This window comes from Diadema antillarum, unplaced genomic scaffold (assembly GCF_040938485.1).
Source record: "Diadema antillarum isolate AM-2024a unplaced genomic scaffold, OU_Dant_1.0 scf00000001, whole genome shotgun sequence".
NCBI lineage: Eukaryota > Metazoa > Echinodermata > Echinoidea > Diadematoida > Diadematidae > Diadema > Diadema antillarum.
Window position 1 is genome coordinate 5,622,959 of NW_027270890.1, and position 27,645 is coordinate 5,650,603.

The 27,645-nt window shown below is 42.4% G+C and overlaps 1 protein-coding gene across 1 annotated transcript; it reads right to left on the minus strand.

Moving 5' to 3' along the window:
• Positions 1 to 1,730: 1,730 nt before the first annotated feature.
• LOC139719271 (ganglioside-induced differentiation-associated protein 1-like) lies at positions 1,731 to 26,364 on the minus strand. The gene is made up of 6 exons (XM_071630726.1): positions 26,325 to 26,364; positions 25,874 to 26,125; positions 20,935 to 21,130; positions 19,534 to 19,704; positions 4,368 to 4,574; positions 1,731 to 3,000 (listed from the first exon to the last, which is right to left on the minus strand). The coding sequence occupies exons 2-6, from the start codon at positions 25,928 to 25,930 to the stop codon at positions 2,789 to 2,791; spliced, it is 843 nt and encodes a 280-aa protein (XP_071486827.1). The 5' UTR covers positions 25,931 to 26,125; positions 26,325 to 26,364; the 3' UTR covers positions 1,731 to 2,788.
• Between the last annotated feature and the right edge of the window lie 1,281 nt (positions 26,365 to 27,645).

Sequence of the window (27,645 nt, forward strand, 5' to 3'; positions counted from 1 at the left end):
GCAAAAGTTCCAGTAGTTCTAATGTGTAAAGTTTAAACGAGATTTTTGATAATTTTCATGCCTCCCATACCCTGCCTGATGAAGTTACAGTTTTCACATTTATTAATATCAGCCCAAGCTCTAAAGAAGTTAGTCATCATAACTTATTTTCTTTTTTTTTTTAGATATTACAAACAGAAAAAACTAAACAAAAAGAAACATTGACATGTATGTCAACTACTTTAAAATGAGGCTAGTTATCAGTACAAGAATTCTGTCTTGGGTTCACTACCAGAAACTGGATTCGCAATGATGTTGACCATTGGTATTCATATGGTCTTCCACAGCTAGCAGTGTCTTGAGGGCATGATAATCACACGTGCCTTCTTGCCAACTACATTCGATCTGGAGGAACGAATTGTAGTCAAGTATATTACAACAGTGCGCACATGTACAGAAACATTTTTTTTTAAACCATGCTCCAAGATTCGAAACCAAAGAGCAATGCCAGTGTCTGTTTTAAGAGTGAAATCCATACAGTAGGAAACACAAAGTTGACAAATATGTCAGAAAGTTGAGGATGACTCTACATAACTCTATCATGATGCCTTAGTCTCTTGGGCGTGGAGCGGATGACATCTTGGCCTGACGAAAGGTCAGGTGTGCTGGAAGATGTTCATAGTGCTATCTGACGAGTGCTGATCCAATAGGTATCAGAATGGCTGGGTAAATGCTTGTTTAAGGAATCATTCCGGCTGTCTTGAGTAAACTGAGTCTTTAATTATTATTATCATCCAAGAGGTGTTCCCTCACACCAACTATTCCTGGATGATCATGGTAGAAGTGAAAGTATGAAGACTTTCCGATCCTAGAGTCCAAGACAGCTTCCTGTAAACGGGACAGGTACGTTTTCCAGTCGAACAATTGCCAACCCTACCATAATCGTGAAGGAAGATGACTTGCCCACCACTGTTGAGAGTGTTGAAAACTCAAGGTTATCACAGTCATGCCTAGAAATTATCAATATTTTGAATGTTAATACGATTCCATCTCCCGCAAGGTTTAAGATCATACTTAGTACTCGAGTTTCATTACAGAAGAAAAAGAACCATGCAGATTATGGGAATTACTAAACAGCTGCTAAAACTGATCAAATTAAATTTGAAATGTAAACCCAAGTAATTAGTTCCATGTCCTCAGCAGCCAGTGCATGATGCACCTAATTTATATAAAGAATAGATATATATAATCTATATGACCGTATGATTACGTCTTTTGATTTGGTTTACAGATCTATGTATTCATATAGTTAATGAAAAGGATAGACCATAATAACAAACGAAAATTTATTTTGTAAATAATTCTTAATTCATGCCGAAGGTCTTTAATTTCAACGTAATTCCAAAAGAAATGCGAATAAGTTTCTGAACTTTGACTACAAAAAGAGCATAGGTTATCAGCAACAAAACAAAATTTTGATAACTGCACCTTCGTATAAACTGCTCCATGAAGTAGTCTAAATTGAAATTCTTTAAGATTTCCTATAAGCGTTGAAGTTCAAGGCCTCATAAAAATAGTACTCAAACATTTTCCGGAATATAAATTTTCTGGTGGCAGTCTCTAATTTCTATATTAAAACTTTTAAGCAATATAAATTTTGTAAACCAGACACGAAATGAGCATAAATCTTAATTGAATGCACGTCTTTCAGAGTAATATAGATTATATATAATATCATGCTATGTATACAATTATATATATATGTTAATCACACACATCATCTACTCTATACCAATTACGCAAAATGCCATCATATTTTCCATTTTTCAAAAATAGACTCAAACTTCAGATATATGCAGTACAATTTTACTGGTTAAATCAAAACTTTGAAAATAAATGATCGGTCTTGTACAATTTTTGGCGAACAAATTCTCCAGATGATAAATCTTTCGCCTGTATAAATCTGCATCGAATGCTATTTTCCCCCTTCAATAAAAAATCATTATTATTAAACATGATTGGGTGACTTTTTCCCTCTTCAAAATTTCTGCAATTGTGCAGATCCTCTCAAGCCTGTAACACTTCTAAATAAATCAAAGATGTAAAGGAAAATGCTTCTTCCCCTTTTTACAAACAATTCATCATCCTCAATCCACCATCTTTATAATCCGGATACACCATAACCCTTTTAACCCGATCATTTCCTTTCCAAACAAAATTAAAACAAGTCTTCTGAATTAGAGCAAAGAGCCATTTTGGAACCAAAGATGATGTGATAGATGATTGCCATTTCTACTTCAACTGTGAGGAAGTCATCTCTGATTCCTGCGTTAAAGCTACTAACCTACCCTTCTCCTGTTACTTCCGTGCAAACGTTTGCAAAACGTGGTAGTGAACTGAAAAGATCACCGTAATGACAGCCTATTTATCGTTACCGCTACTGGGTTCGTGCGACGTACCTTTGTCCTGTTATAAACGGTTGGTTTGTTGCGTACTGTTATGTGTTGTTTGCTATTGTTGTTGTTGTTGTTATCATTATTATTTACCTTGAATTGATATATCCTACTGTGTATAGGGCCTACATACTATTGAAATACAGTACAATGCACTTCCCTTATAACAAACACGGTTACAACGAAATTCCGGTTACAACGAAGTAAAAATCCAGGCTGCAACATTATCCAATGTATGTATTTATATTGTTGACAGTATTTGCTCGGTTATAAAGACATTTCGATATAAAGGAAGAAAACTGCCGGTTCCGAGGACTTCGTTGTATTGGGAGTCCACTGTACACATGTGCTAAGAATTAAGCCCACTGCGATGGGTCATTGACGACGCTACACTGGCTCCTGAAGCTCTGTCTCGCTATGAATCGCTGATAGTAGTTCGTCAATAGAGGTTGCTTGACTAGAAATAGCCTTTTCGCCTGACCAACGAAGACGAGCCGATGTAGCAGAACACCGAGATGGATATCCGGGAGTGTGATGTGGTCTGCACACAGCCAGTACTGTTGTCCTCCTGCGAAATCCAAGAGGGGAGAGGGGAGAGGGGAGGGAGGGAAAGAGGGTGAGAGAGAGGAAAGTGAAGGGGGTAAAGAGCATTGATACGAAGTCCAATCATGGAGTCAATCAGTCAAAATTCATATCAATTCTTTATTGAATAATAACACAGTGGTCGTGTTTCTAATGTCATTCTTTCTTTTTTTCCATGGGGGTGGGAGAGGACGGCAGGGAGGTGGGTTATGTTGAAAATTGGCAATTTGAATCGAAAGAAAGTTACTTATGTGTAGCTTAATGGATATAAAACGGACCTTTCCATTATTCATTGTTCAAAAGTTGTTTTGAAAATGTGATTTAAACTTCAATGACGCAAAACTCTCCGTATAATATTATAATAGGCCTATATACTATACTGCGTATTATATTATGTTTATTACATTCACATTATCAGGAATCTGTGTGTTCGAAGCACTCCTGTTAAAAAAGGAAGTTCGACTATTTTCACACTCTGGTATGATTCTAAATTTACAATTATGAATTGTTGTAAAGCCTCACCGAACTTACGTTTTCCAATGTTTCTCGTTCATCATAGATAAAGTGGGGCCTTCAATCCCGATTAATTGATACAATAAAGACGCCAAACATTGTTACCTGTTGAGTCCCTGGGGCTTATGATCTTAAATTCCTATTCCACCGACCATCGGAGCCTCACCTGATACCCAAGATGCAAACATTTCAGCGATCCGACGAGTTCAGATGAGTTCCAATGAACTCCAGAGACTTGCTCCAACATGTCCAAGACTCACTGAGGATGATCCCAATGCCAGAAGAGCCCTAGCCTTTTGTCAAGGTTTTCTCTCTGTATGGTGAAAGAGCCCAGCCTCGCGCTGTCGCGCTCTGCCGGTCTCGCTTCGCTCACCCGTTACAGCGAGAGGGCCTTGACAAAAGGCTAGAAGAGCCCCAGAACCAAAACTCAAGTCAGCCTGTCCGATGACTGTTTAATCGTTTGGAACTCAACAGACTCTTATGGGACGTCCACTCCGATGGACACGCCCGATAGTCGAACAACACAAGTCTAACATACATCGGACAGACTCGACACATATCAGGCTGACTCGACACTTATTAGACAGTGACTGGACTTAAGCTTATAGCTCCTCCATCGGACGATCTATTGCCTCATCGGATCATGCCCTGACTAGTCGACCAACACAAGTCGGATTCATCAGACTACGATGCGATACACTACGGTGGGGGCCGGAAGCAAAAAATTTTGCTTCTAACGAATGACCAAAGAGAGAGGAAAAAATCTGTTTGGAACTGGGGTATAAAGAAAGGATTGATTTCTTTCTACAAGTGGAATGGACTATTTGTTGATTTTCGCACCAGAGGATTCCTTCTGTTTTTCAAGCGCTGTCTCGATCTCCGCAAAACCCTTGTCGCACACGTCAAGCTGTGTGAGGAGCGCCGCCTCCCTAGTCGTCGCCGAGCTCGGTGGAGGACTCTTATCTATGATGACCTGGACAATCTCGGAGATATCTGGGTTCTCGGCTTTCACCCGTTTGAGTTTCTCCGTCCTTTTGGATCCAACGCCTGTTATATGGCATATCAAATGAGAAGGGGAGATAGATCGAGCAATATCAGAATATTGATAAAGATAATGGTTTAAAGTAAATTTCATGAAGACAGCAACTTGGGATGAAGAACATAATAGATAGCATGCAGATAAGTAGGCCCTACATAGATGGATAAAGTATGTAAAACCTTAAAACGTTAGTAGGTTAGAACGTTAAAAGACGGTTGGAAAGATGAATACAAAACGAGTACACACATTTTAAAAACAATTTCCAATACACCGACGGATTGGTAACAAAACAATAGATCGAAAATATAATCCTTTTGTCATCTTTATTATCATTACTCCTTACAATGACTTACACGCTATAAGATGCCTCCACTGATCAGTGAGATGTCAGGGCAATCATGCGTATACCCGAGAGAGAATGAGTACGAATAACAATGTTTACTATACTCTTCTACAAAACTTTAAATTCCCTTAATCCTTGTATCATTTTCCAATGACTATTTGTAAGAGACTAACACGTCAGAAGTGAATTCCCTGCCTTCCTGTATGGGGTCGGGATAGTCCTCACATCATTAAAACCGCACAGTCCGGCGTATGCATTACATTATACATCTTCGGAAATAGTTGTTGGCCCTCTGTGCATAATTTTCCGTTTTCTGCGCATTTTAATGTGATGTGACTGGTTTCACGTAAAAAAAAAAAATGCCCGCAATTCTGCCTGCGGGCTGCCATGGATGTTCTTCAGTGAAATAACTTCACAATCAATCAATCAATCAATCAATCAATTAATTAATAGTCATAGCGGCATGTTTTATCACCAAGCATGCAATAGCCAACTGAACCGCACAATAGCGAGCTCTAGATCTGCGACACGAACGCTGAAACGACGCTAATTGGGTAAAGAAAAAACAAATGGAGTCCTGCACATGCGCAAGATAGTGATACATTATATATTTCTGTTGTCCAACCCGGGAGGCTGCTTCGTATTATTAGCTAGCTTTTTTGACATCAAGAAAAGGGACGGCTGCGAGACTAAAGGCGTTGTCACACCTTTCCGCGCAGGCTAACCGAGCTTGTTGCGAGGAGGGATTTTCCGCACGCAGGAAAATTTTCAGCGGGCGGACAAGAATGTTTGCGAGTTTCGTACCTGTTTCTTACTTATTAGACACGTACTTCTTACCTTCTACTTGCGTGTATTCCGTGTGACGTGCGTAAGAGCTTTGAAACCGATCCGTTTTCTGTTACGAGCGACTTACAGGTACTGAGCTGTACCTGCTTTGGAGTTGCCTAAGAGGTGCTGCTTGTAAGGGTCTCATACTGGTGTTCTGCGTGTACCTCTGCGAGCGAATCACCATGACTCACTCGGAACAAGTTTTGAGCATGCTCAAGGCCTTGTCATACCACATCTGGGGAAGTTTTGCGGCTTGACTTGCGGGGAAACGAATTTGCTACCCGGAGCTCTTTGTAGTTGGTCCGCACCTTACAGTACCTAGCGCGTATCTCGCCTGTAGTTGCCCGGAGGTGCGCAGGCAAGTCCGATTTAACCGCAGCCAAGTTTTGAGCATGACCAAATTTTTTCCCGGGTGAGTCGCGGGAATGCCCGGAGAGGTCAACGCAGAACGCCAGTAGGATTCCCTTAGCGGCAGCACCTCGCAGGCAACTCCTACGCAGGTACTTCGCAGTCTCGTATGCAGCCAAGATAATGACATTCTGTGGGATCAGCCATTCCTTCAGAGGAATTCCTCCACTGAGTTGTCAGCCCCCACGCGACTGGTACAAAGGTCACACAGTATTCTCGCAAGTAGAATTTAGGTAGAACGCTTCCAGCAAGTAAGACACATGCACTGACTCACTCAAATCCTTGTCCGCGCTTAGAAATGCCCGGTATGCTGGAAAATCCCTAGACTCAACAAGCTTGCCCGGAAAGGTGTGACAGGGCCTAAACATAGTTGCGGGTAAAAAGATTTCCGTGCACACCTCCGGGCGACTACGGATGAGATACGTGCTAGGTACTGCCAGGTGCGGGTCATCTGCGGGGATCTCCGAGTAGTAAAAATTGTTCTTCGCAAGTCTTACGCAAGGCTTGCCCGGAAAGGTGTGACACGGCCTTGAAGTCCAATGCCCATTATGCGACCTTAGCCTGCGAGCTGGTGGCAAGCTGGTGCAAACTGTATGAAGGGGGGCAAGAGTCGCATGGCCTATTTCGTTACGAAATCAGTCACTTCGTCGACGAAATGACCATTTTGTTACGAAAGGTTGTCACTTCGTAACGATATTAATATTTCGTCGATGAAATTGATGATTTCGTAACGAAAGAGGCCATGCGACACTTGGCGCCCCATACAGCTCGCAGACTTAGGTCGCACAGTTACCTTGGCATTGGGCTTTCAAGCTGGTTCCAAAGTTCAATAAGCATTTCTTTGCAACTGATTGACAAATTGCCCTACATCGACGTAAATAAGCACTGAATTGATCAATCTTAGTAGTAGCCATGATAAAAAAAAATCATGGGCGTACATACTCGAGCAGGATTCGAACCCACGACCTCCTGATCACCGGACAGGCGTCATCTCCACTAGACCACCGAGCTTTCGCCCGACAGCAAGTGTTGGTTCTAATCCTTATAGCATGCAGCGGGTACTGCTTTGTTATTCAAATTTATGAAGTTCTTCCGTCGAGATGTTTTCATTGCAACTGATTGACAAATTGCCCTACATCGACGTAAATAAGCACTGAATTGATCAATGTTTTAGTAGTAGCCATGATAAAAAAATCATGGGCGTACATACTCGAGCAGGATTCGAACCCACGACCTCCTGATCACCGGACAGGCGTCATCTCCACTAGACCACCGAGCTTTCGCCCGACAGCAAGTGTTGGTTCTAATCCTTATAGCATGCAGCGGGTACTGCTTTGTTATTCAAATTTATGAAGTTCTTCCGTCGAGATGTTTTCATTGCAACTGATTGACAAATTGCCCTACATCGACGTAAATAAGCACTGAATTGATCAATGTTTTAGTAGTAGCCATGATAAAAAATCATGGGCGTACATACTCGAGCAGGATTCGAACCCACGACCTCCTGATCACCGGACAGGCGTCATCTCCACTAGACCACCGAGCTTTCGCCCGACAGCAAGTGTTGGTTCTAATCCTTATAGCATGCAGCGGGTACTGCTTTGTTATTCAAATTTATGAAGTTCTTCCGTCGAGATGTTTTCATTGCAACTGATTGACAAATTGCCCTACATCGACGTAAATAAGCACTGAATTGATCAATGTTTTAGTAGTAGCCATGATAAAAAAATCATGGGCGTACATACTCGAGCAGGATTCGAACCCACGACCTCCTGATCACCGGACAGGCGTCATCTCCACTAGACCACCGAGCTTTCGCCCGACAGCAAGTGTTGGTTCTAATCCTTATAGCATGCAGCGGGTACTGCTTTGTTATTCAAATTTATGAAGTTCTTCCGTCGAGATGTTTTCATTGCAACTGATTGACAAATTGCCCTACATCGACGTAAATAAGCACTGAATTGATCAATGTTTTCGTAGTAGCCATGATAAAAAAAATCATGGGCGTACATACTCGAGCAGGATTCGAACCCACGACCTCCTGATCACCGGACAGGCGTCATCTCCACTAGACCACCGAGCTTTCGCCCGACAGCAAGTGTTGGTTCTAATCCTTATAGCATGCAGCGGGTACTGCTTTGTTATTCAAATTTATGAAGTTCTTCCGTCGAGATGTTTTCATTGCAACTGATTGACAAATTGCCCTACATCGACGTAAATAAGCACTGAATTGATCAATGTTTTAGTAGTAGCCATGATAAAAAAATCATGGGCGTACATACTCGAGCAGGATTCGAACCCACGACCTCCTGATCACCGGACAGGCGTCATCTCCACTAGACCACCGAGCTTTCGCCCGACAGCAAGTGTTGGTTCTAATCCTTATAGCATGCAGCGGGTACTGCTTTGTTATTCAAATTTATGAAGTTCTTCCGTCGAGATGTTTTCATTGCAACTGATTGACAAATTGCCCTACATCGACGTAAATAAGCACTGAATTGATCAATGTTTTAGTAGTAGCTATGATAAAAAAATCATGGGCGTACATACTCGAGCAGGATTCGAACCCACGACCTCCTGATCACCGGACAGGCGTCATCTCCACTAGACCACCGAGCTTTCGCCCGACAGCAAGTGTTGGTTCTAATCCTTATAGCATGCAGCGGGTACTGCTTTGTTATTCAAATTTATGAAGTTCTTCCGTCGAGATGTTTTCATTGCAACTGATTGACAAATTGCCCTACATCGACGTAAATAAGCACTGAATTGATCAATGTATTAGTAGTAGCCATGATAAAAAAATCATGGGCGTACATACTCGAGCAGGATTCGAACCCACGACCTCCTGATCACCGGACAGGCGTCATCTCCACTAGACCACCGAGCTTTCGCCCGACAGCAAGTGTTGGTTCTAATCCTTATAGCATGCAGCGGGTACTGCTTTGTTATTCAAATTTATGAAGTTCTTCCGTCGAGATGTTTTCATTGCAACTGATTGACAAATTGCCCTACATCGACGTAAATAAGCACTGAATTGATCAATGTTTTAGTAGTAGCCATGATAAAAAAATCATGGGCGTACATACTCGAGCAGGATTCGAACCCACGACCTCCTGATCACCGGACAGGCGTCATCTCCACTAGACCACCGAGCTTTCGCCCGACAGCAAGTGTTGGTTCTAATCCTTATAGCATGCAGCGGGTACTGCTTTGTTATTCAAATTTATGAAGTTCTTCCGTCGAGATGTTTTCATTGCAACTGATTGACAAATTGCCCTACATCGACGTAAATAAGCACTGAATTGATCAATGTTTTAGTAGTAGCCATGATAAAAAATCATGGGCGTACATACTCGAGCAGGATTCGAACCCACGACCTCCTGATCACCGGACAGGCGTCATCTCCACTAGACCACCGAGCTTTCGCCCGACAGCAAGTGTTGGTTCTAATCCTTATAGCATGCAGCGGGTACTGCTTTGTTATTCAAATTTATGAAGTTCTTCCGTCGAGATGTTTTCATTGCAACTGATTGACAAATTGCCCTACATCGACGTAAATAAGCACTGAATTGATCAATGTTTTAGTAGTAGCCATGATAAAAAAATCATGGGCGTACATACTCGAGCAGGATTCGAACCCACGACCTCCTGATCACCGGACAGGCGTCATCTCCACTAGACCACCGAGCTTTCGCCCGACAGCAAGTGTTGGTTCTAATCCTTATAGCATGCAGCGGGTACTGCTTTGTTATTCAAATTTATGAAGTTCTTCCGTCGAGATGTTTTCATTGCAACTGATTGACAAATTGCCCTACATCGACGTAAATAAGCACTGAATTGATCAATGTTTTAGTAGTAGCCATGATAAAAAATCATGGGCGTACATACTCGAGCAGGATTCGAAGCCACGACCTCCTGATCACCGGACAGGCGTCATCTCCACTAGACCACCGAGCTTTCGCCCGACAGCAAGTGTTGGTTCTAATCCTTATAGCATGCAGCGGGTACTGCTTTGTTATTCAAATTTATGAAGTTCTTCCGTCGAGATGTTTTCATTGCAACTGATTGACAAATTGCCCTACATCGACGTAAATAAGCACTGAATTGATCAATGTTTTAGTAGTAGCCATGATAAAAAAAAAATCATGGGCGTACATACTCGAGCAGGATTCGAACCCACGACCTCCTGATCACCGGACAGGCGTCATCTCCACTAGACCACCGAGCTTTCGCCCGACAGCAAGTGTTGGTTCTAATCCTTATAGCATGCAGCGGGTACTGCTTTGTTATTCAAATTTATGAAGTTCTTCCGTCGAGATGTTTTCATTGCAACTGATTGACAAATTGCCCTACATCGACGTAAATAAGCACTGAATTGATCAATGTTTTAGTAGTAGCCATGATAAAAAAATCATGGGCGTACATACTCGAGCAGGATTCGAACCCACGACCTCCTGATCACCGGACAGGCGTCATCTCCACTAGACCACCGAGCTTTCGCCCGACAGCAAGTGTTGGTTCTAATCCTTATAGCATGCAGCGGGTACTGCTTTGTTATTCAAATTTATGAAGTTCTTCCGTCGAGATGTTTTCATTGCAACTGATTGACAAATTGCCCTACATCGACGTAAATAAGCACTGAATTGATCAATGTTTTAGTAGTAGCCATGATAAAAAATCATGGGCGTACATACTCGAGCAGGATTCGAACCCACGACCTCCTGATCACCGGACAGGCGTCATCTCCACTAGACCACCGAGCTTTCGCCCGACAGCAAGTGTTGGTTCTAATCCTTATAGCATGCAGCGGGTACTGCTTTGTTATTCAAATTTATGAAGTTCTTCCGTCGAGATGTTTTCATTGCAACTGATTGACAAATTGCCCTACATCGACGTAAATAAGCACTGAATTGATCAATGTTTTAGTAGTAGCCATGATAAAAAAATCATGGGCGTACATACTCGAGCAGGATTCGAACCCACGACCTCCTGATCACCGGACAGGCGTCATCTCCACTAGACCACCGAGCTTTCGCCCGACAGCAAGTGTTGGTTCTAATCCTTATAGCATGCAGCGGGTACTGCTTTGTTATTCAAATTTATGAAGTTCTTCCGTCGAGATGTTTTCATTGCAACTGATTGACAAATTGCCCTACATCGACGTAAATAAGCACTGAATTGATCAATGTTTTAGTAGTAGCCATGATAAAAAAATCATGGGCGTACATACTCGAGCAGGATTCGAACCCACGACCTCCTGATCACCGGACAGGCGTCATCTCCACTAGACCACCGAGCTTTCGCCCGACAGCAAGTGTTGGTTCTAATCCTTATAGCATGCAGCGGGTACTGCTTTGTTATTCAAATTTATGAAGTTCTTCCGTCGAGATGTTTTCATTGCAACTGATTGACAAATTGCCCTACATCGACGTAAATAAGCACTGAATTGATCAATGTTTTAGTAGTAGCCATGATAAAAAAATCATGGGCGTACATACTCGAGCAGGATTCGAACCCACGACCTCCTGATCACCGGACAGGCGTCATCTCCACTAGACCACCGAGCTTTCGCCCGACAGCAAGTGTTGGTTCTAATCCTTATAGCATGCAGCGGGTACTGCTTTGTTATTCAAATTTATGAAGTTCTTCCGTCGAGATGTTTTCATTGCAACTGATTGACAAATTGCCCTACATCGACGTAAATAAGCACTGAATTGATCAATGTTTTAGTAGTAGCCATGATAAAAAAATCATGGGCGTACATACTCGAGCAGGATTCGAACCCACGACCTCCTGATCACCGGACAGGCGTCATCTCCACTAGACCACCGAGCTTTCGCCCGACAGCAAGTGTTGGTTCTAATCCTTATAGCATGCAGCGGGTACTGCTTTGTTATTCAAATTTATGAAGTTCTTCCGTCGAGATGTTTTCATTGCAACTGATTGACAAATTGCCCTACATCGACGTAAATAAGCACTGAATTGATCAATGTTTTAGTAGTAGCCATGATAAAAAAATCATGGGCGTACATACTCGAGCAGGATTCGAACCCACGACCTCCTGATCACCGGACAGGCGTCATCTCCACTAGACCACCGAGCTTTCGCCCGACAGCAAGTGTTGGTTCTAATCCTTATAGCATGCAGCGGGTACTGCTTTGTTATTCAAATTTATGAAGTTCTTCCGTCGAGATGTTTTCATTGCAACTGATTGACAAATTGCCCTACATCGACGTAAATAAGCACTGAATTGATCAATGTTTTAGTAGTAGCCATGATAAAAAAAAATCATGGGCGTACATACTCGAGCAGGATTCGAACCCACGACCTCCTGATCACCGGACAGGCGTCATCTCCACTAGACCACCGAGCTTTCGCCCGACAGCAAGTGTTGGTTCTAATCCTTATAGCATGCAGCGGGTACTGCTTTGTTATTCAAATTTATGAAGTTCTTCCGTCGAGATGTTTTCATTGCAACTGATTGACAAATTGCCCTACATCGACGTAAATAAGCACTGAATTGATCAATGTTTTAGTAGTAGCCATGATAAAAAAATCATGGGCGTACATACTCGAGCAGGATTCGAACCCACGACCTCCTGATCACCGGACAGGCGTCATCTCCACTAGACCACCGAGCTTTCGCCCGACAGCAAGTGTTGGTTCTAATCCTTATAGCATGCAGCGGGTACTGCTTTGTTATTCAAATTTATGAAGTTCTTCCGTCGAGATGTTTTCATTGCAACTGATTGACAAATTGCCCTACATCGACGTAAATAAGCACTGAATTGATCAATGTTTTAGTAGTAGCCATGATAAAAAAATCATGGGCGTACATACTCGAGCAGGATTCGAACCCACGACCTCCTGATCACCGGACAGGCGTCATCTCCACTAGACCACCGAGCTTTCGCCCGACAGCAAGTGTTGGTTCTAATCCTTATAGCATGCAGCGGGTACTGCTTTGTTATTCAAATTTATGAAGTTCTTCCGTCGAGATGTTTTCATTGCAACTGATTGACAAATTGCCCTACATCGACGTAAATAAGCACTGAATTGATCAATGTTTTAGTAGTAGCCATGATAAAAAAAATCATGGGCGTACATACTCGAGCAGGATTCGAACCCACGACCTCCTGATCACCGGACAGGCGTCATCTCCACTAGACCACCGAGCTTTCGCCCGACAGCAAGTGTTGGTTCTAATCCTTATAGCATGCAGCGGGTACTGCTTTGTTATTCAAATTTATGAAGTTCTTCCGTCGAGATGTTTTCATTGCAACTGATTGACAAATTGCCCTACATCGACGTAAATAAGCACTGAATTGATCAATGTTTTAGTAGTAGCCATGATAAAAAAATCATGGGCGTACATACTCGAGCAGGATTCGAACCCACGACCTCCTGATCACCGGACAGGCGTCATCTCCACTAGACCACCGAGCTTTCGCCCGACAGCAAGTGTTGGTTCTAATCCTTATAGCATGCAGCGGGTACTGCTTTGTTATTCAAATTTATGAAGTTCTTCCGTCGAGATGTTTTCATTGCAACTGATTGACAAATTGCCCTACATCGACGTAAATAAGCACTGAATTGATCAATGTTTTAGTAGTAGCCATGATAAAAAAATCATGGGCGTACATACTCGAGCAGGATTCGAACCCACGACCTCCTGATCACCGGACAGGCGTCATCTCCACTAGACCACCGAGCTTTCGCCCGACAGCAAGTGTTGGTTCTAATCCTTATAGCATGCAGCGGGTACTGCTTTGTTATTCAAATTTATGAAGTTCTTCCGTCGAGATGTTTTCATTGCAACTGATTGACAAATTGCCCTACATCGACGTAAATAAGCACTGAATTGATCAATGTTTTAGTAGTAGCCATGATAAAAAAATCATGGGCGTACATACTCGAGCAGGATTCGAACCCACGACCTCCTGATCACCGGACAGGCGTCATCTCCACTAGACCACCGAGCTTTCGCCCGACAGCAAGTGTTGGTTCTAATCCTTATAGCATGCAGCGGGTACTGCTTTGTTATTCAAATTTATGAAGTTCTTCCGTCGAGATGTTTTCATTGCAACTGATTGACAAATTGCCCTACATCGACGTAAATAAGCACTGAATTGATCAATGTTTTAGTAGTAGCCATGATAAAAAAAATCATGGGCGTACATACTCGAGCAGGATTCGAACCCACGACCTCCTGATCACCGGACAGGCGTCATATCCACTAGACCACCGAGCTTTCGCCCGACAGCAAGTGTTGGTTCTAATCCTTATAGCATGCAGCGGGTACTGCTTTGTTATTCAAATTTATGAAGTTCTTCCGTCGAGATGTTTTCATTGCAACTGATTGACAAATTGCCCTACATCGACGTAAATAAGCACTGAATTGATCAATGTTTTAGTAGTAGCCATGATAAAAAAATCATGGGCGTACATACTCGAGCAGGATTCGAACCCACGACCTCCTGATCACCGGACAGGCGTCATCTCCACTAGACCACCGAGCTTTCGCCCGACAGCAAGTGTTGGTTCTAATCCTTACAGCATGCAGCGGGTACTGCTTTGTTATTCAAATTTATGAAGTTCTTCCGTCGAGATGTTTTCATTGCAACTGATTGACAAATTGCCCTACATCGACGTAAATAAGCACTGAATTGATCAATGTTTTAGTAGTAGCTATGATAAAAAAATCATGGGCGTACATACTCGAGCAGGATTCGAACCCACGACCTCCTGATCACCGGACAGGCGTCATCTCCACTAGACCACCGAGCTTTCGCCCGACAGCAAGTGTTGGTTCTAATCCTTATAGCATGCAGCGGGTACTGCTTTGTTATTCAAATTTATGAAGTTCTTCCGTCGAGATGTTTTCATTGCAACTGATTGACAAATTGCCCTACATCGACGTAAATAAGCACTGAATTGATCAATGTATTAGTAGTAGCCATGATAAAAAAATCATGGGCGTACATACTCGAGCAGGATTCGAACCCACGACCTCCTGATCACCGGACAGGCGTCATCTCCACTAGACCACCGAGCTTTCGCCCGACAGCAAGTGTTGGTTCTAATCCTTATAGCATGCAGCGGGTACTGCTTTGTTATTCAAATTTATGAAGTTCTTCCGTCGAGATGTTTTCATTGCAACTGATTGACAAATTGCCCTACATCGACGTAAATAAGCACTGAATTGATCAATGTTTTAGTAGTAGCCATGATAAAAAAATCATGGGCGTACATACTCGAGCAGGATTCGAACCCACGACCTCCTGATCACCGGACAGGCGTCATCTCCACTAGACCACCGAGCTTTCGCCCGACAGCAAGTGTTGGTTCTAATCCTTATAGCATGCAGCGGGTACTGCTTTGTTATTCAAATTTATGAAGTTCTTCCGTCGAGATGTTTTCATTGCAACTGATTGACAAATTGCCCTACATCGACGTAAATAAGCACTGAATTGATCAATGTTTTAGTAGTAGCCATGATAAAAAATCATGGGCGTACATACTCGAGCAGGATTCGAACCCACGACCTCCTGATCACCGGACAGGCGTCATCTCCACTAGACCACCGAGCTTTCGCCCGACAGCAAGTGTTGGTTCTAATCCTTATAGCATGCAGCGGGTACTGCTTTGTTATTCAAATTTATGAAGTTCTTCCGTCGAGATGTTTTCATTGCAACTGATTGACAAATTGCCCTACATCGACGTAAATAAGCACTGAATTGATCAATGTTTTAGTAGTAGCCATGATAAAAAAATCATGGGCGTACATACTCGAGCAGGATTCGAACCCACGACCTCCTGATCACCGGACAGGCGTCATCTCCACTAGACCACCGAGCTTTCGCCCGACAGCAAGTGTTGGTTCTAATCCTTATAGCATGCAGCGGGTACTGCTTTGTTATTCAAATTTATGAAGTTCTTCCGTCGAGATGTTTTCATTGCAACTGATTGACAAATTGCCCTACATCGACGTAAATAAGCACTGAATTGATCAATGTTTTAGTAGTAGCCATGATAAAAAAAATCATGGGCGTACATACTCGAGCAGGATTCGAACCCACGACCTCCTGATCACCGGACAGGCGTCATCTCCACTAGACCACCGAGCTTTCGCCCGACAGCAAGTGTTGGTTCTAATCCTTATAGCATGCAGCGGGTACTGCTTTGTTATTCAAATTTATGAAGTTCTTCCGTCGAGATGTTTTCATTGCAACTGATTGACAAATTGCCCTACATCGACGTAAATAAGCACTGAATTGATCAATGTTTTAGTAGTAGCTATGATAAAAAAATCATGGGCGTACATACTCGAGCAGGATTCGAACCCACGACCTCCTGATCACCGGACAGGCGTCATCTCCACTAGACCACCGAGCTTTCGCCCGACAGCAAGTGTTGGTTCTAATCCTTATAGCATGCAGCGGGTACTGCTTTGTTATTCAAATTTATGAAGTTCTTCCGTCGAGATGTTTTCATTGCAACTGATTGACAAATTGCCCTACATCGACGTAAATAAGCACTGAATTGATCAATGTATTAGTAGTAGCCATGATAAAAAAATCATGGGCGTACATACTCGAGCAGGATTCGAACCCACGACCTCCTGATCACCGGACAGGCGTCATCTCCACTAGACCACCGAGCTTTCGCCCGACAGCAAGTGTTGGTTCTAATCCTTATAGCATGCAGCGGGTACTGCTTTGTTATTCAAATTTATGAAGTTCTTCCGTCGAGATGTTTTCATTGCAACTGATTGACAAATTGCCCTACATCGACGTAAATAAGCACTGAATTGATCAATGTTTTAGTAGTAGCCATGATAAAAAAATCATGGGCGTACATACTCGAGCAGGATTCGAACCCACGACCTCCTGATCACCGGACAGGCGTCATCTCCACTAGACCACCGAGCTTTCGCCCGACAGCAAGTGTTGGTTCTAATCCTTATAGCATGCAGCGGGTACTGCTTTGTTATTCAAATTTATGAAGGATTAGATTTATAAGGATTAGAACCAACACTTGCTGTCGGGCGAAAGCTCGGTGGTCTAGTGGAGATGACGCCTGTCCGGTGATCAGGAGGTCGTGGGTTCGAATCCTGCTCGAGTATGTACGCCCATGATTTTTTTATCATGGCTACTACTAAAACATTGATCAATTCAGTGCTTATTTACGTCGATGTAGGGCAATTTGTCAATCAGTTGCAATGAAAACATCTCGACGGAAGAACTTCATAAATTTGAATAACAAAGCAGTACCCGCTGCATGCTATAAGGATTAGAACCAACACTTGCTGTCGGGCGAAAGCTCGGTGGTCTAGTGGAGATGACGCCTGTCCGGTGATCAGGAGGTCGTGGGTTCGAATCCTGCTCGAGTATGTACGCCCATGATTTTTTTATCATGGCTACTACTAAAACATTGATCAATTCAGTGCTTATTTACGTCGATGTAGGGCAATTTGTCAATCAGTTGCAATGAAAACATCTCGACGGAAGAACTTCATAAATTTGAATAACAAAGCAGTACCCGCTGCATGCTATAAGGATTAGAACCAACACTTGCTGTCGGGCGAAAGCTCGGTGGTCTAGTGGAGATGACGCCTGTCCGGTGATCAGGAGGTCGTGGGTTCGAATCCTGCTCGAGTATGTACGCCCATGATTTTTTTTATCATGGCTACTACTAAAACATTGATCAATTCAGTGCTTATTTACGTCGATGTAGGGCAATTTGTCAATCAGTTGCAATGAAAACATCTCGACGGAAGAACTTCATAAATTTGAATAACAAAGCAGTACCCGCTGCATGCTATAAGGATTAGAACCAACACTTGCTGTCGGGCGAAAGCTCGGTGGTCTAGTGGAGATGACGCCTGTCCGGTGATCAGGAGGTCGTGGGTTCGAATCCTGCTCGAGTATGTACGCCCATGATTTTTTTTTTATCATGGCTACTACTAAAACATTGATCAATTAAGTGCTTATTTACGTCGATGTAGGGCAATTTGTCAATCAGTTGCAATGAAAACATCTCGACGGAAGAACTTCATAAAGCATTTCTTTTTCTTTGACATTTTTGCCCGTTCATGCTTATTGAAACAAATCACCTGGACTCGCGGTAACACACGTGCAAGTAAAGCAAACGGTGAAACGCACCGTTTCCAATAAGATTATTGTTGCTCTGGTACTTTCCCAACCATTCGGTTTTTTATGATCGCGCGATATGCGATTCATGTAATATAGACGTAAGTCTAGACTCTGTATCTTTCCATGATATAATTATTCGAGCTGCTAAACCTCACTGTTCGCGCTAAGTCGAGTGATGGACCGGGAAAAAAAGTTTCAGTCTAGTTGGTCATTGTGAATTCGGGTCATGGAATCCTAACCCAGTGTGTGCGTGTGTGTGTGTGTGTGTGTGTGTGTGAACATGATTGGTGCTACGCAGTGTATTGAGATGATATAGCCTCGTTATAATAAACCAGACAATGATGTTGTTACATCAGCAGATTTTCAATGTAAATCCGGGTACTAAAAGCACAGAAATGATTATCAACTTGTTCTCAGAGGGTCTTACTGTATCCACCCTCTTTATTCGGAGGTTCCACTGAAACAGTCCTCGTAGTCAGAGGCAGGGTTCGACATTTGCGGTGGTTGGTCCAGGGCCACTGAAATTTGAAGTTGGACCATCAAGATGCAAAATAGACTATCAAGTTTCCTTTAATTTCAGGCCTGTCCACCGAATTTTTTTTTATAGAAACCCAATCGGGCAATAGAGAGAGAGATAGAGGGAGAGAGAGAGAGAGAGAGATAACCCCCCCCCCCCAAAAAAAAAAAAAGTGTTAGTGTCGAGCAACGTTACAGGCAGTTGACAGGTCACCTCCAGCGCCACGTTTTTAAAGAGATTGTACAGTTATGGTTGAGACCTAATTTCAGGTTTCTAACATTTTTTGGTGAGATAATCAGAAACCTCTTATAAAATGTGAAAGAGCATGTAATTCTATGAGGAATCCAACGTTTATTTGATGAAAATTGGTTTTGAAATGGCTGAGATATCAAAAAGAGCGATTCTAATAAAGTGTGGGACCCACACTTTATTACAATCGCTTTGTTTTACTTTGGTTTTTGATGTTTCAGTCATTCCAAACCCGATCTTCGTCAAATAAACTTTGAATTCCACTTAAAATGGTATGTTCTGTACTATATTATAAGTGTTTTCTTGTTATCTCGCAAAAAGTTAAAAACCAAATTCTCATCTCCACCAAAACTGTACTATCCCTTTAAAAGGGCAAGGGGCCCAGTTTATAGTTCTGGTGCCACTTCCGGTTTTAATCAGCTAACTCCCACGGTTGCACCGGCTGTGTAGGTAACGGGCATAATTACCTTCGAACAGTTTCTTCCTGTCGTCTGCGGAAAGAACCGGGTCCTTTGCGAGCTGTGGCGTTGCCAGGGCGAGCCTTGACACTCTGGGCATATCAAAGGTATCGATGAGGTCAAGCATGTGATCGACTTGAATTCGGAGTTCGGAGCCCTCGTCTGGGATCAAGTTTGGCTCTGTTGAAATCAACATTGACAAAACGTTGTCCTCCTTGAATTCATATGGGCCCTTGAATCTTCCAAACTTGTTTTTCAGTTGTTTCTCTTCGGTATTTCCTTTTTAAATCTGGCCATTGCTACATAGGAGAACGACAGTTTTGAGTTGTCTATGTTGCCGATTTATTCAGTCACATTTTCCTTCTGTCATTACTGTACATGTAGTTAGTTCTTCTTTTCTAACGTGTCGCCTCAATTAGTTTATTTAGGTAGTTCATCATATCAACATTATTATGTTCGCTTTGACAATAGAGGAGCACAGAAGTAGAAGTTGTCAATTAGCAGGGTTTTTTTTTCCATAGTTGATAATTGACAGTAAGCATTGCGAAACAAAGTACGTACAAGAATTCTAGCAAAAGTAGGAACAAGAGCTCTATGTTCCTGAGATAAACTCCCTTAGTGTCACCAAGACAACAACTTTCAAATGATGGTAGATTGTTTTTAAAAAATGACATAGACATGATAGAGCGCATTCGAGTGTTGACAACTACGACAGAAAAGTATCGCTATAATGTTAAGCTATAAAATTTAAGTTTATTGCGACTGTATACCTGCAACGGAGAACAGGTCATGGAAGGAAAGATAATGCAAAAATTTCCTGTATTAAGGGTCTGAAAGATTTGTTGAATTTGTTAGCAAAACTTACCCAAATATTTTCGTTTGTACGTTGTATTCTTGAAAACATTTGCAGTAATACATTCATATTGAAACTAAAATTGAATTTGATATCTGCTAGTCCAATTAAAATTCAACATTATTGCTAGTTTTAAAAATGATCAGTGATGTTATAAGACCAATCATTCGACACAAATAAAATGTACACATGACTGACATTGCCGAAGCAACGTGACAAAGGGCAATTCACTTTGATTAACATAGTCAACGGTTCTTAATTTAAAATTTGAAACTAATATAAACCGAGGCAGACATGGCAGAAGTACCCATAAGCACCATCAAGCAAAGTGGTGAATGGTTATGACACATAATAATCATAAAACAGTAACACAATAATCAATAAACGTAAGAAGACTGATAATAATGAAATGAAGAATTGTAATAATGACAACGATAACTCTGCCATTGATAAGTATCACATATTCAGAGCACTTAAGATGCATAAAAAGAGTAAATCGCAATTGCAATTACACGTTAAGAATAGATCAGCACAATAATGAGAATGTTAATCCTTACTCTCAGATGGTAGCTTGTCAATGTAATCTATGATATCTTTAGAGTCCCGGATGTACTTTCCGCCGTGCTCCAGCGTGGGTACTGTACCGTTCGGGTTCACGACCCGTAGGTAGTGTGGGTCATGTTGGTCGCCGTGCACTATATTTAAAACTTGCTCCCGATACTCAAGACCTTTCTCGGCAAACGCCAGACGGACCTGCCAAAGAAGGAATGAAAAAAAAATAGAATGAAAGGGGAGGAAAGAAGGGTGAATATAAGGAATGGAGGAGAAGATGATAAAGGGAACGGGAGATAGAAGAAGATAGGCACAATAAGAAGTAGGAGGAGAGAGTGGAAGAGGAGACAGTGTGGACCCTACTGGAGAGAACACAGTGTCCCACAGTGTGTTAACAGTGTTGGTACATAGTCGACTATGTGAAAACGCTCGAATTTAACAATGTGGAGATGACGTCACACTGTTGTTTGGTTTTCGCAGCGAGTTCGTGTCACACTGTGAATTGATGATTCACACTGTGTTCACAATGTGTTCACATTGTATTCACATTGTGTTCAAATTGTGTTCACACTGTGTTTCTCACACTGTGGACACTGTGTTCTTTTTAGCAGGGGAGAGGGAGGAGAATGAAAAACTTATGAAGAGAAGAACACAAAACCCGGAAAATGACCGACGAGTTAAAGTGAAAACAAAGTTCTGGTAAGGGCTTAAGAACCCGTCTGGCACCATTTCATATGCTTACAATATATCGAAAGAGTCTACATAGATACTTACCTGGCTGACGCCGTTTGCCGGAATGATGAGTCGTTTTGGAGTATTTTGAGAAAAATAATAAATGTCGGATAACCGACTTTTATTCCAGAAGGCTCCAAGACTAACTCGGTCTCATGGAAAACTCGACCCTATTTCAGACAATTTACACGCAGTTCGTGATCGCCATATTCTACTCTATAAAACCAAACGAGGCCTAACTGAACAGACAGGAAAGTGCGTGCTAATCTTGTACAAAACAAATGGACAGCGCGCGGTCCTCAAGCCTTTACGCACATCACCTCAGTTGCTGAGTCGCGCGGTCTTTGAAGCTTTTGTTGTTGTTTATCAAGCGTCTTTGATTGTTTTTAGAGGTGCTTGATAAGCGCACGCGCGCCAAAGAGGTTTTTGATGCCCGCGTTGTAACAACTCGGACAATTACTGCGAGTACAAGAATCTGCCCTGCTCCAGATTCCCCAACAGCTCTTTAAACCTGAGCTGGATGAATTCCCTACCCTCGAGGAGACACTTAAAGCGATTGAACAAATGAAAATCGGCAAAGCAGCAGGTGTGGGTGGAATCCCCCCAGAGGTATGGAAGGCTGGTGGAAAAGCCCTACACACCAAGCTTCACGAGTTCTTCACGCTTTGCTGGAATCAAAGCCAACTACCTCAAGATCTTCGGGATGCAATTATCATCACCCTGTACAAAAACAGAGGAGAGAAATCAGAGTGCACCAACTACAGAGGAATCACGCTGCTTTCCATTGCGGGCAAAATACTTGCTCGAATTCTTCTCAATAGACTAATGCCTAGTGTCGCAGAAAGTGTTCTCCCAGAATCTCAGTGTGGTTTTCGCGCAAACAGAAGAACTGTTGTCATGGTCTTTGCCCTCAGACAGCTCCAAGAAAAATGCAAGGAACAAAACGTGGGACTTTACATTACCTTTGTTGACCTAACCAAAGCCTTTGACACAGTGAGTAGAAAAGGACTCCGGCAAATTCTGGAGCGCCTTGGTTGTCCCCCAAAGTTCCTCAATATGATCATCAAACTGCATGAAAACCAGCAAGGCCGGGTTAGGTACAACAGTGATTTCTCCGAACCCTTCCCAATTGACAACGGTGTAAAGCAAGGCTGTGTTCTTGCACCGACCCTGTTTACCATCTTCTTCAGTATGATGCTCAAACAAGCCATGGAAGAGTTCAATAACGAAGATGCTGTTTACATCCGGTACCGCACAGATGGCAGTCTATTCAATCTGAGACGTCTGCAAGCTCACACCAAGACGCATGAGCTACTCGTCCGTGAGCTACTCTTCGCAGATGATGCCGCTCTTGTTGCTCATTCAGAGTCTGCTCTCCAGCGCTTTCAATAACGTCCTGCTTCGCAGTTACTGCTAAAGCATTTGGCCTTGAAGTAAGCCTGAAGAAAACCGAGGTTCTTCAACAGCCGGTTCCTCGACAGGATTACCATTCCCCCCACATCACCATAGGGCAAACAGAACTCAAAACGGTAGATCAATTTACTTACCTCGGAAGCACCATCACATCAAACGCAAGAGTCGACAAAGAAATTGACAACAGACTTACTAATGCAAGCAGCGCCTTTGGTAGACTGCACGACAGAGTCTGGAAAAACAACCACCTGAAAAAGCAGACAAATATCAGCGTATACAGAGCTGTTGTCTTACCAACTCTTCTGTACGGATCCGAGTCATGGGCCCTCTACCGGCATCACCTACGCCTTCTTGAGCGCTTCCACCAGCGATGTCTCCGCTTCATCCTAAACATCCACTGGAATGACTTTGTCACCAACATCAAAGTTCTTGAGCTGGCAGAGACTACTATAGCATCGAAGCCACACAGATGAAAACTCAACTGCGCTGGGCTGGTCATGTCTCGAGAATGGAAGACCATCGCCTTCCGAAGGTCATGCTGTACGTTGAGCTCTCTTCTGGACACCGAGACAGAGGTGGACCCAGGAAGAGATACAAGGACTGCTTGAAAAAAAAAAACAACCTTGAGCACCTGCAACATCGATCACCGACGGTGGGCTGCTATCGCCTCTGATCGCACATCTTGGCGCCTTACTGTTCGACGAGCAACAGCCGCCTTCGAGGATGATCGCAGGGCCCGACTCAACGGAAAAAAGACAACAGAGGAAAAGCCCAACACCCAACAACAACCAACCGACTTTCCCGTGCAACCGCTGCAACCGTGCCTGCCTGTCCCGCATCGGACTCATCAGTCACTTTCGAGCCTGCAGCAGACGTAGACTTCCTTAACTCTTCGTTCGCGAAGCAAAGCCATACTATACTATACTACTGCGAGTAGCCAGAACGCGAAGCGCTGTCACAATGTAGTTTATACAGGCTGCTCCCATAGTACAATACTGTACAATCCAAAGGGACAACCAATACAACTCATCCCGCCGTCAAAGCGAGGCCGAGTTATCCCCGAGTCCGAGTTTAGCCTCACCCCGTTCGGGTAAGTTCTGAGACTGAACCTTTTTGGTTAATATTTCGCATTTTCGTCGTTAACCATCGAATATCTTGTTATTATAACAGCGTTGTTCCGCACATTTCCTAGGCATACGTTTACATTTGGGAGCGAAATTTGACAACTTTTGCAGGCGTACCAGAACTTTGTTTGGGCTTTAAATGCATTGATAGTAAAAGGAATAAGAACAAACGGGAAAGAAAGAGAAGAAGTAGAAAGAAATAAAAAAAGAAAAAGAATGTGCAAAAATCAGTGACAGAAAATATTGTATTTCTACATATCGGATGAGATGCAGATGACAAAATTAACGTGAGGTAATAATAATACCCGTAGTTGTCTGTGCATAAACTGATTACATCACGAAAGACATTCTTAGACACCATCTTTTGCGTGTGGATGACTAATTCCACAAGAATGACGTCTTTTATGACTTTGAAGGATTTTGTAATCAAGTTCGCTTACAAACGCATGAAATGTATGACCTCGTAATCCTTGCTGTCACACTCCAGTCATCATCATCCTTATTTCTCATAATATTGCAATGATTATCATGGTCACTATCAATTGAAATTAGCCCTAGTAACATTAAGACTGGCATACATTCAGAACCTTCAAAGCAGCTGAAATCTGGGAGCAATTCCTCTTTAGATTTCTTGCTCCTTTTTTACGTCTTGCTGTTAAGAAGATGGGGCAAAATATCTTATACATATCTTCAAATTCGTTATACATATGTTGTTGCGAATTTCAACAAGTGGACTTCATGTAAATAATGGCATGAGAGTTTTGTGATTGGATTTTCGCTTTGTATTTGAATAATTCTGTACATATCCACATTCACACACATACACACACACAGACACAGACACAGACACAAAATCAGTATACACCAAGTTGGTTTAAACAAGCCAAGTAAATGGAGATTTTAATCTTAACACCGTGTGACATAGCATTAAAAGGACTATTCCCCAGGCTTCCGTAATGTTACGGTAAAACTCTCTATATACTCTTAACAATACGAAAAAAGATACAAATCATATCAAGCCATGATGGATAAACAATGAAAGTTTACCGAAAGAGTAACGGACTGCATAAACAATGCAGACCTTCAGACATGCTGGGGGAATTAGGGACTTAATTAAGGACTTAATGAACTTAACACATCTGGCAACAGACAGAGTATAACCAAATATTTGAATTCCTTCTATGCACACACCTAAATTCGACAACTCTAATTATGATCGATGTCGTGGTTATGATGTACAGTACATCGTTGCCATGCGAGCAACTCTTTCCCTATTCACGTAAATAGAGAGAAAAAAAGTGTCACCAATATGGGCGATCATCGATACTCCGAATGTTCGATATTCCGAAACACACAATTTCCTCATACCTATATAACACGTTCTTTAATCCGACAATGAAATAGGGTAATATATCCGAACACTTGCTAAGTTATTTCGAAGGTTCATTGTTCAGAAGGTTCGTTATTCGGAAGGTGCGTTAATACACTAATGGAAACAGGTTCCTTTTTTTTCCTTTAATAGTTCAATACGCCAATGACATAAGGTTCGTTACTCCGAAGGTTCATTAATACACTAATGAAATATTGAAGGTTAGTTGATCCGGAAAAGGGAACATTCGGAATAACGAACATTCGGAATAACGAACTGTAACCATCAATGTGGTACCATACTCACTCTCTGAGAAAAGCCCGAGATCCACGAATGGTAGAGAAGAGGAACGGGAGACTCCATGTTGCAATGTGTAGAGTTGTAATACTGCGAAGGCTCGAATTTATTTTTGGATAACGACTGACATATCGTGCAATCATACAGGATATTGTCCAGACAATAACGAGTACTGCTGAGACGGGTTCAAGTACCAGAAGTAAATATTTGATAACGTTTTTTTTTTCTTCTTTTTTGCACAGTCATCGTAGAACCTGTAAGCTGTGAATATACAAATATCGACTGCTACAGAGGGAGATGGTAAAACTATTTGCACCGAGGTGATTTCTCAACAGTGCTATGTCCCAAGACGAAGTCGAGGGACATGGCACTGTTGAGAAATCACCGAGGTCAAATAGTTTTACCATGGCCCGAAAGAAAGCAGTCGATATTTGTTTTATATCCCTCTCGAGCATTTTACTAGAGTGATGACGGTTCCCTTTTGGAAAAATGTGCAGGTTTCCTGAACGTTAAATCTAACGTTAGGCCGTAGCAGTGCAGCAGCAGTGCGTGCATGCAGCGCGTAGCGAACGACACCGGTGTTGATTCCTTTTAAAGGACAAGTTCACCTTCATGTGGGTTGAGTGAATGCAGCAATATTAGTAGAACACATCAGTGAGAGTTTGAGAAAAATCGGACAATCCGTGAAAAAGTTATGAATTTTTGAAGTTTCTGCTCAGTCACGGCTGGATGAAAAGACTACTGTAGCTTGTGATGTCACATGAGTACAACGATATAAAGAAAGAATAAAGAAAATTCAACATATTTCCATTTTTATAGCATAACAAAAGAACACTCGACTTCTCTCTTTCAGAAGGCAGGGGAAATGATATTACCTTTAATATACGTCAGTAGCAAGTCAAAGAACTGTGCACTTTCTTCAAAAGTAAAGTTTTGTGAAATTCTCTTTTTATTTTCCTTATGTAGTTGTACGCATGTGACATCATACACTGTAGTAGTCTTCTCTTCCAGCAGTGACTGCGCAGATACTTGAAATATTTGTAACTTTTGAACGGATTGTCCAATTTTCCTCAAACTTTCACTGATGTGTTCTAATAATATTGCTGCATTCTTGAAATCCTTATGTATATGAAGGTGGACTTGTCCTTTAACACGAGCTACACTACTGCGTGCAAAACTCCGAAAGATCGAGGAAGTCCAGGACTACTAGAAGTAGGTCTAAAGCGGCTTGGTTACCCAGATCATCTTCAAAATCGGTTTTAGTTTATTCCTAATTTGTACCTGTTATGGTGTCCTTCTGCTGCGATCATTCCTCCGTTACTTGAAGCGCAGTCACTTTGTCAATGGAGCTGAACTTCTGCATTGATCACACTAACGAATACACACACACACGCCATCGCACCACAGATTTCTGTAATGCCGGCGTCGCGCACCGCGCTGCTAGCGCTAGCTACAAGCCACAGGACTGTCTCTCAAAAGTATCGCTACTACGCGCACTGCGTACATTCTTAAGTGAGAAATGTTGATATCGATCACGCGATCACGATTGGGTGCAGATCATGGATTCCCAAAAGTACTATATCACGCTGGTTAGTAACCAATTGTACCGCATCCAGCTGCTCGTAGCTAGCTAGTAAAACTACACCATGTTCGTGATCTGTGTAATCCTATGGCAAGAAACTTTACATGAGGGATATAATATTTGATAACCAGGAGACGACAGTAAATACTTTGTTACCTTCATTTTTCGTTATTATTGATGATGTTCAGATGGAGCATAA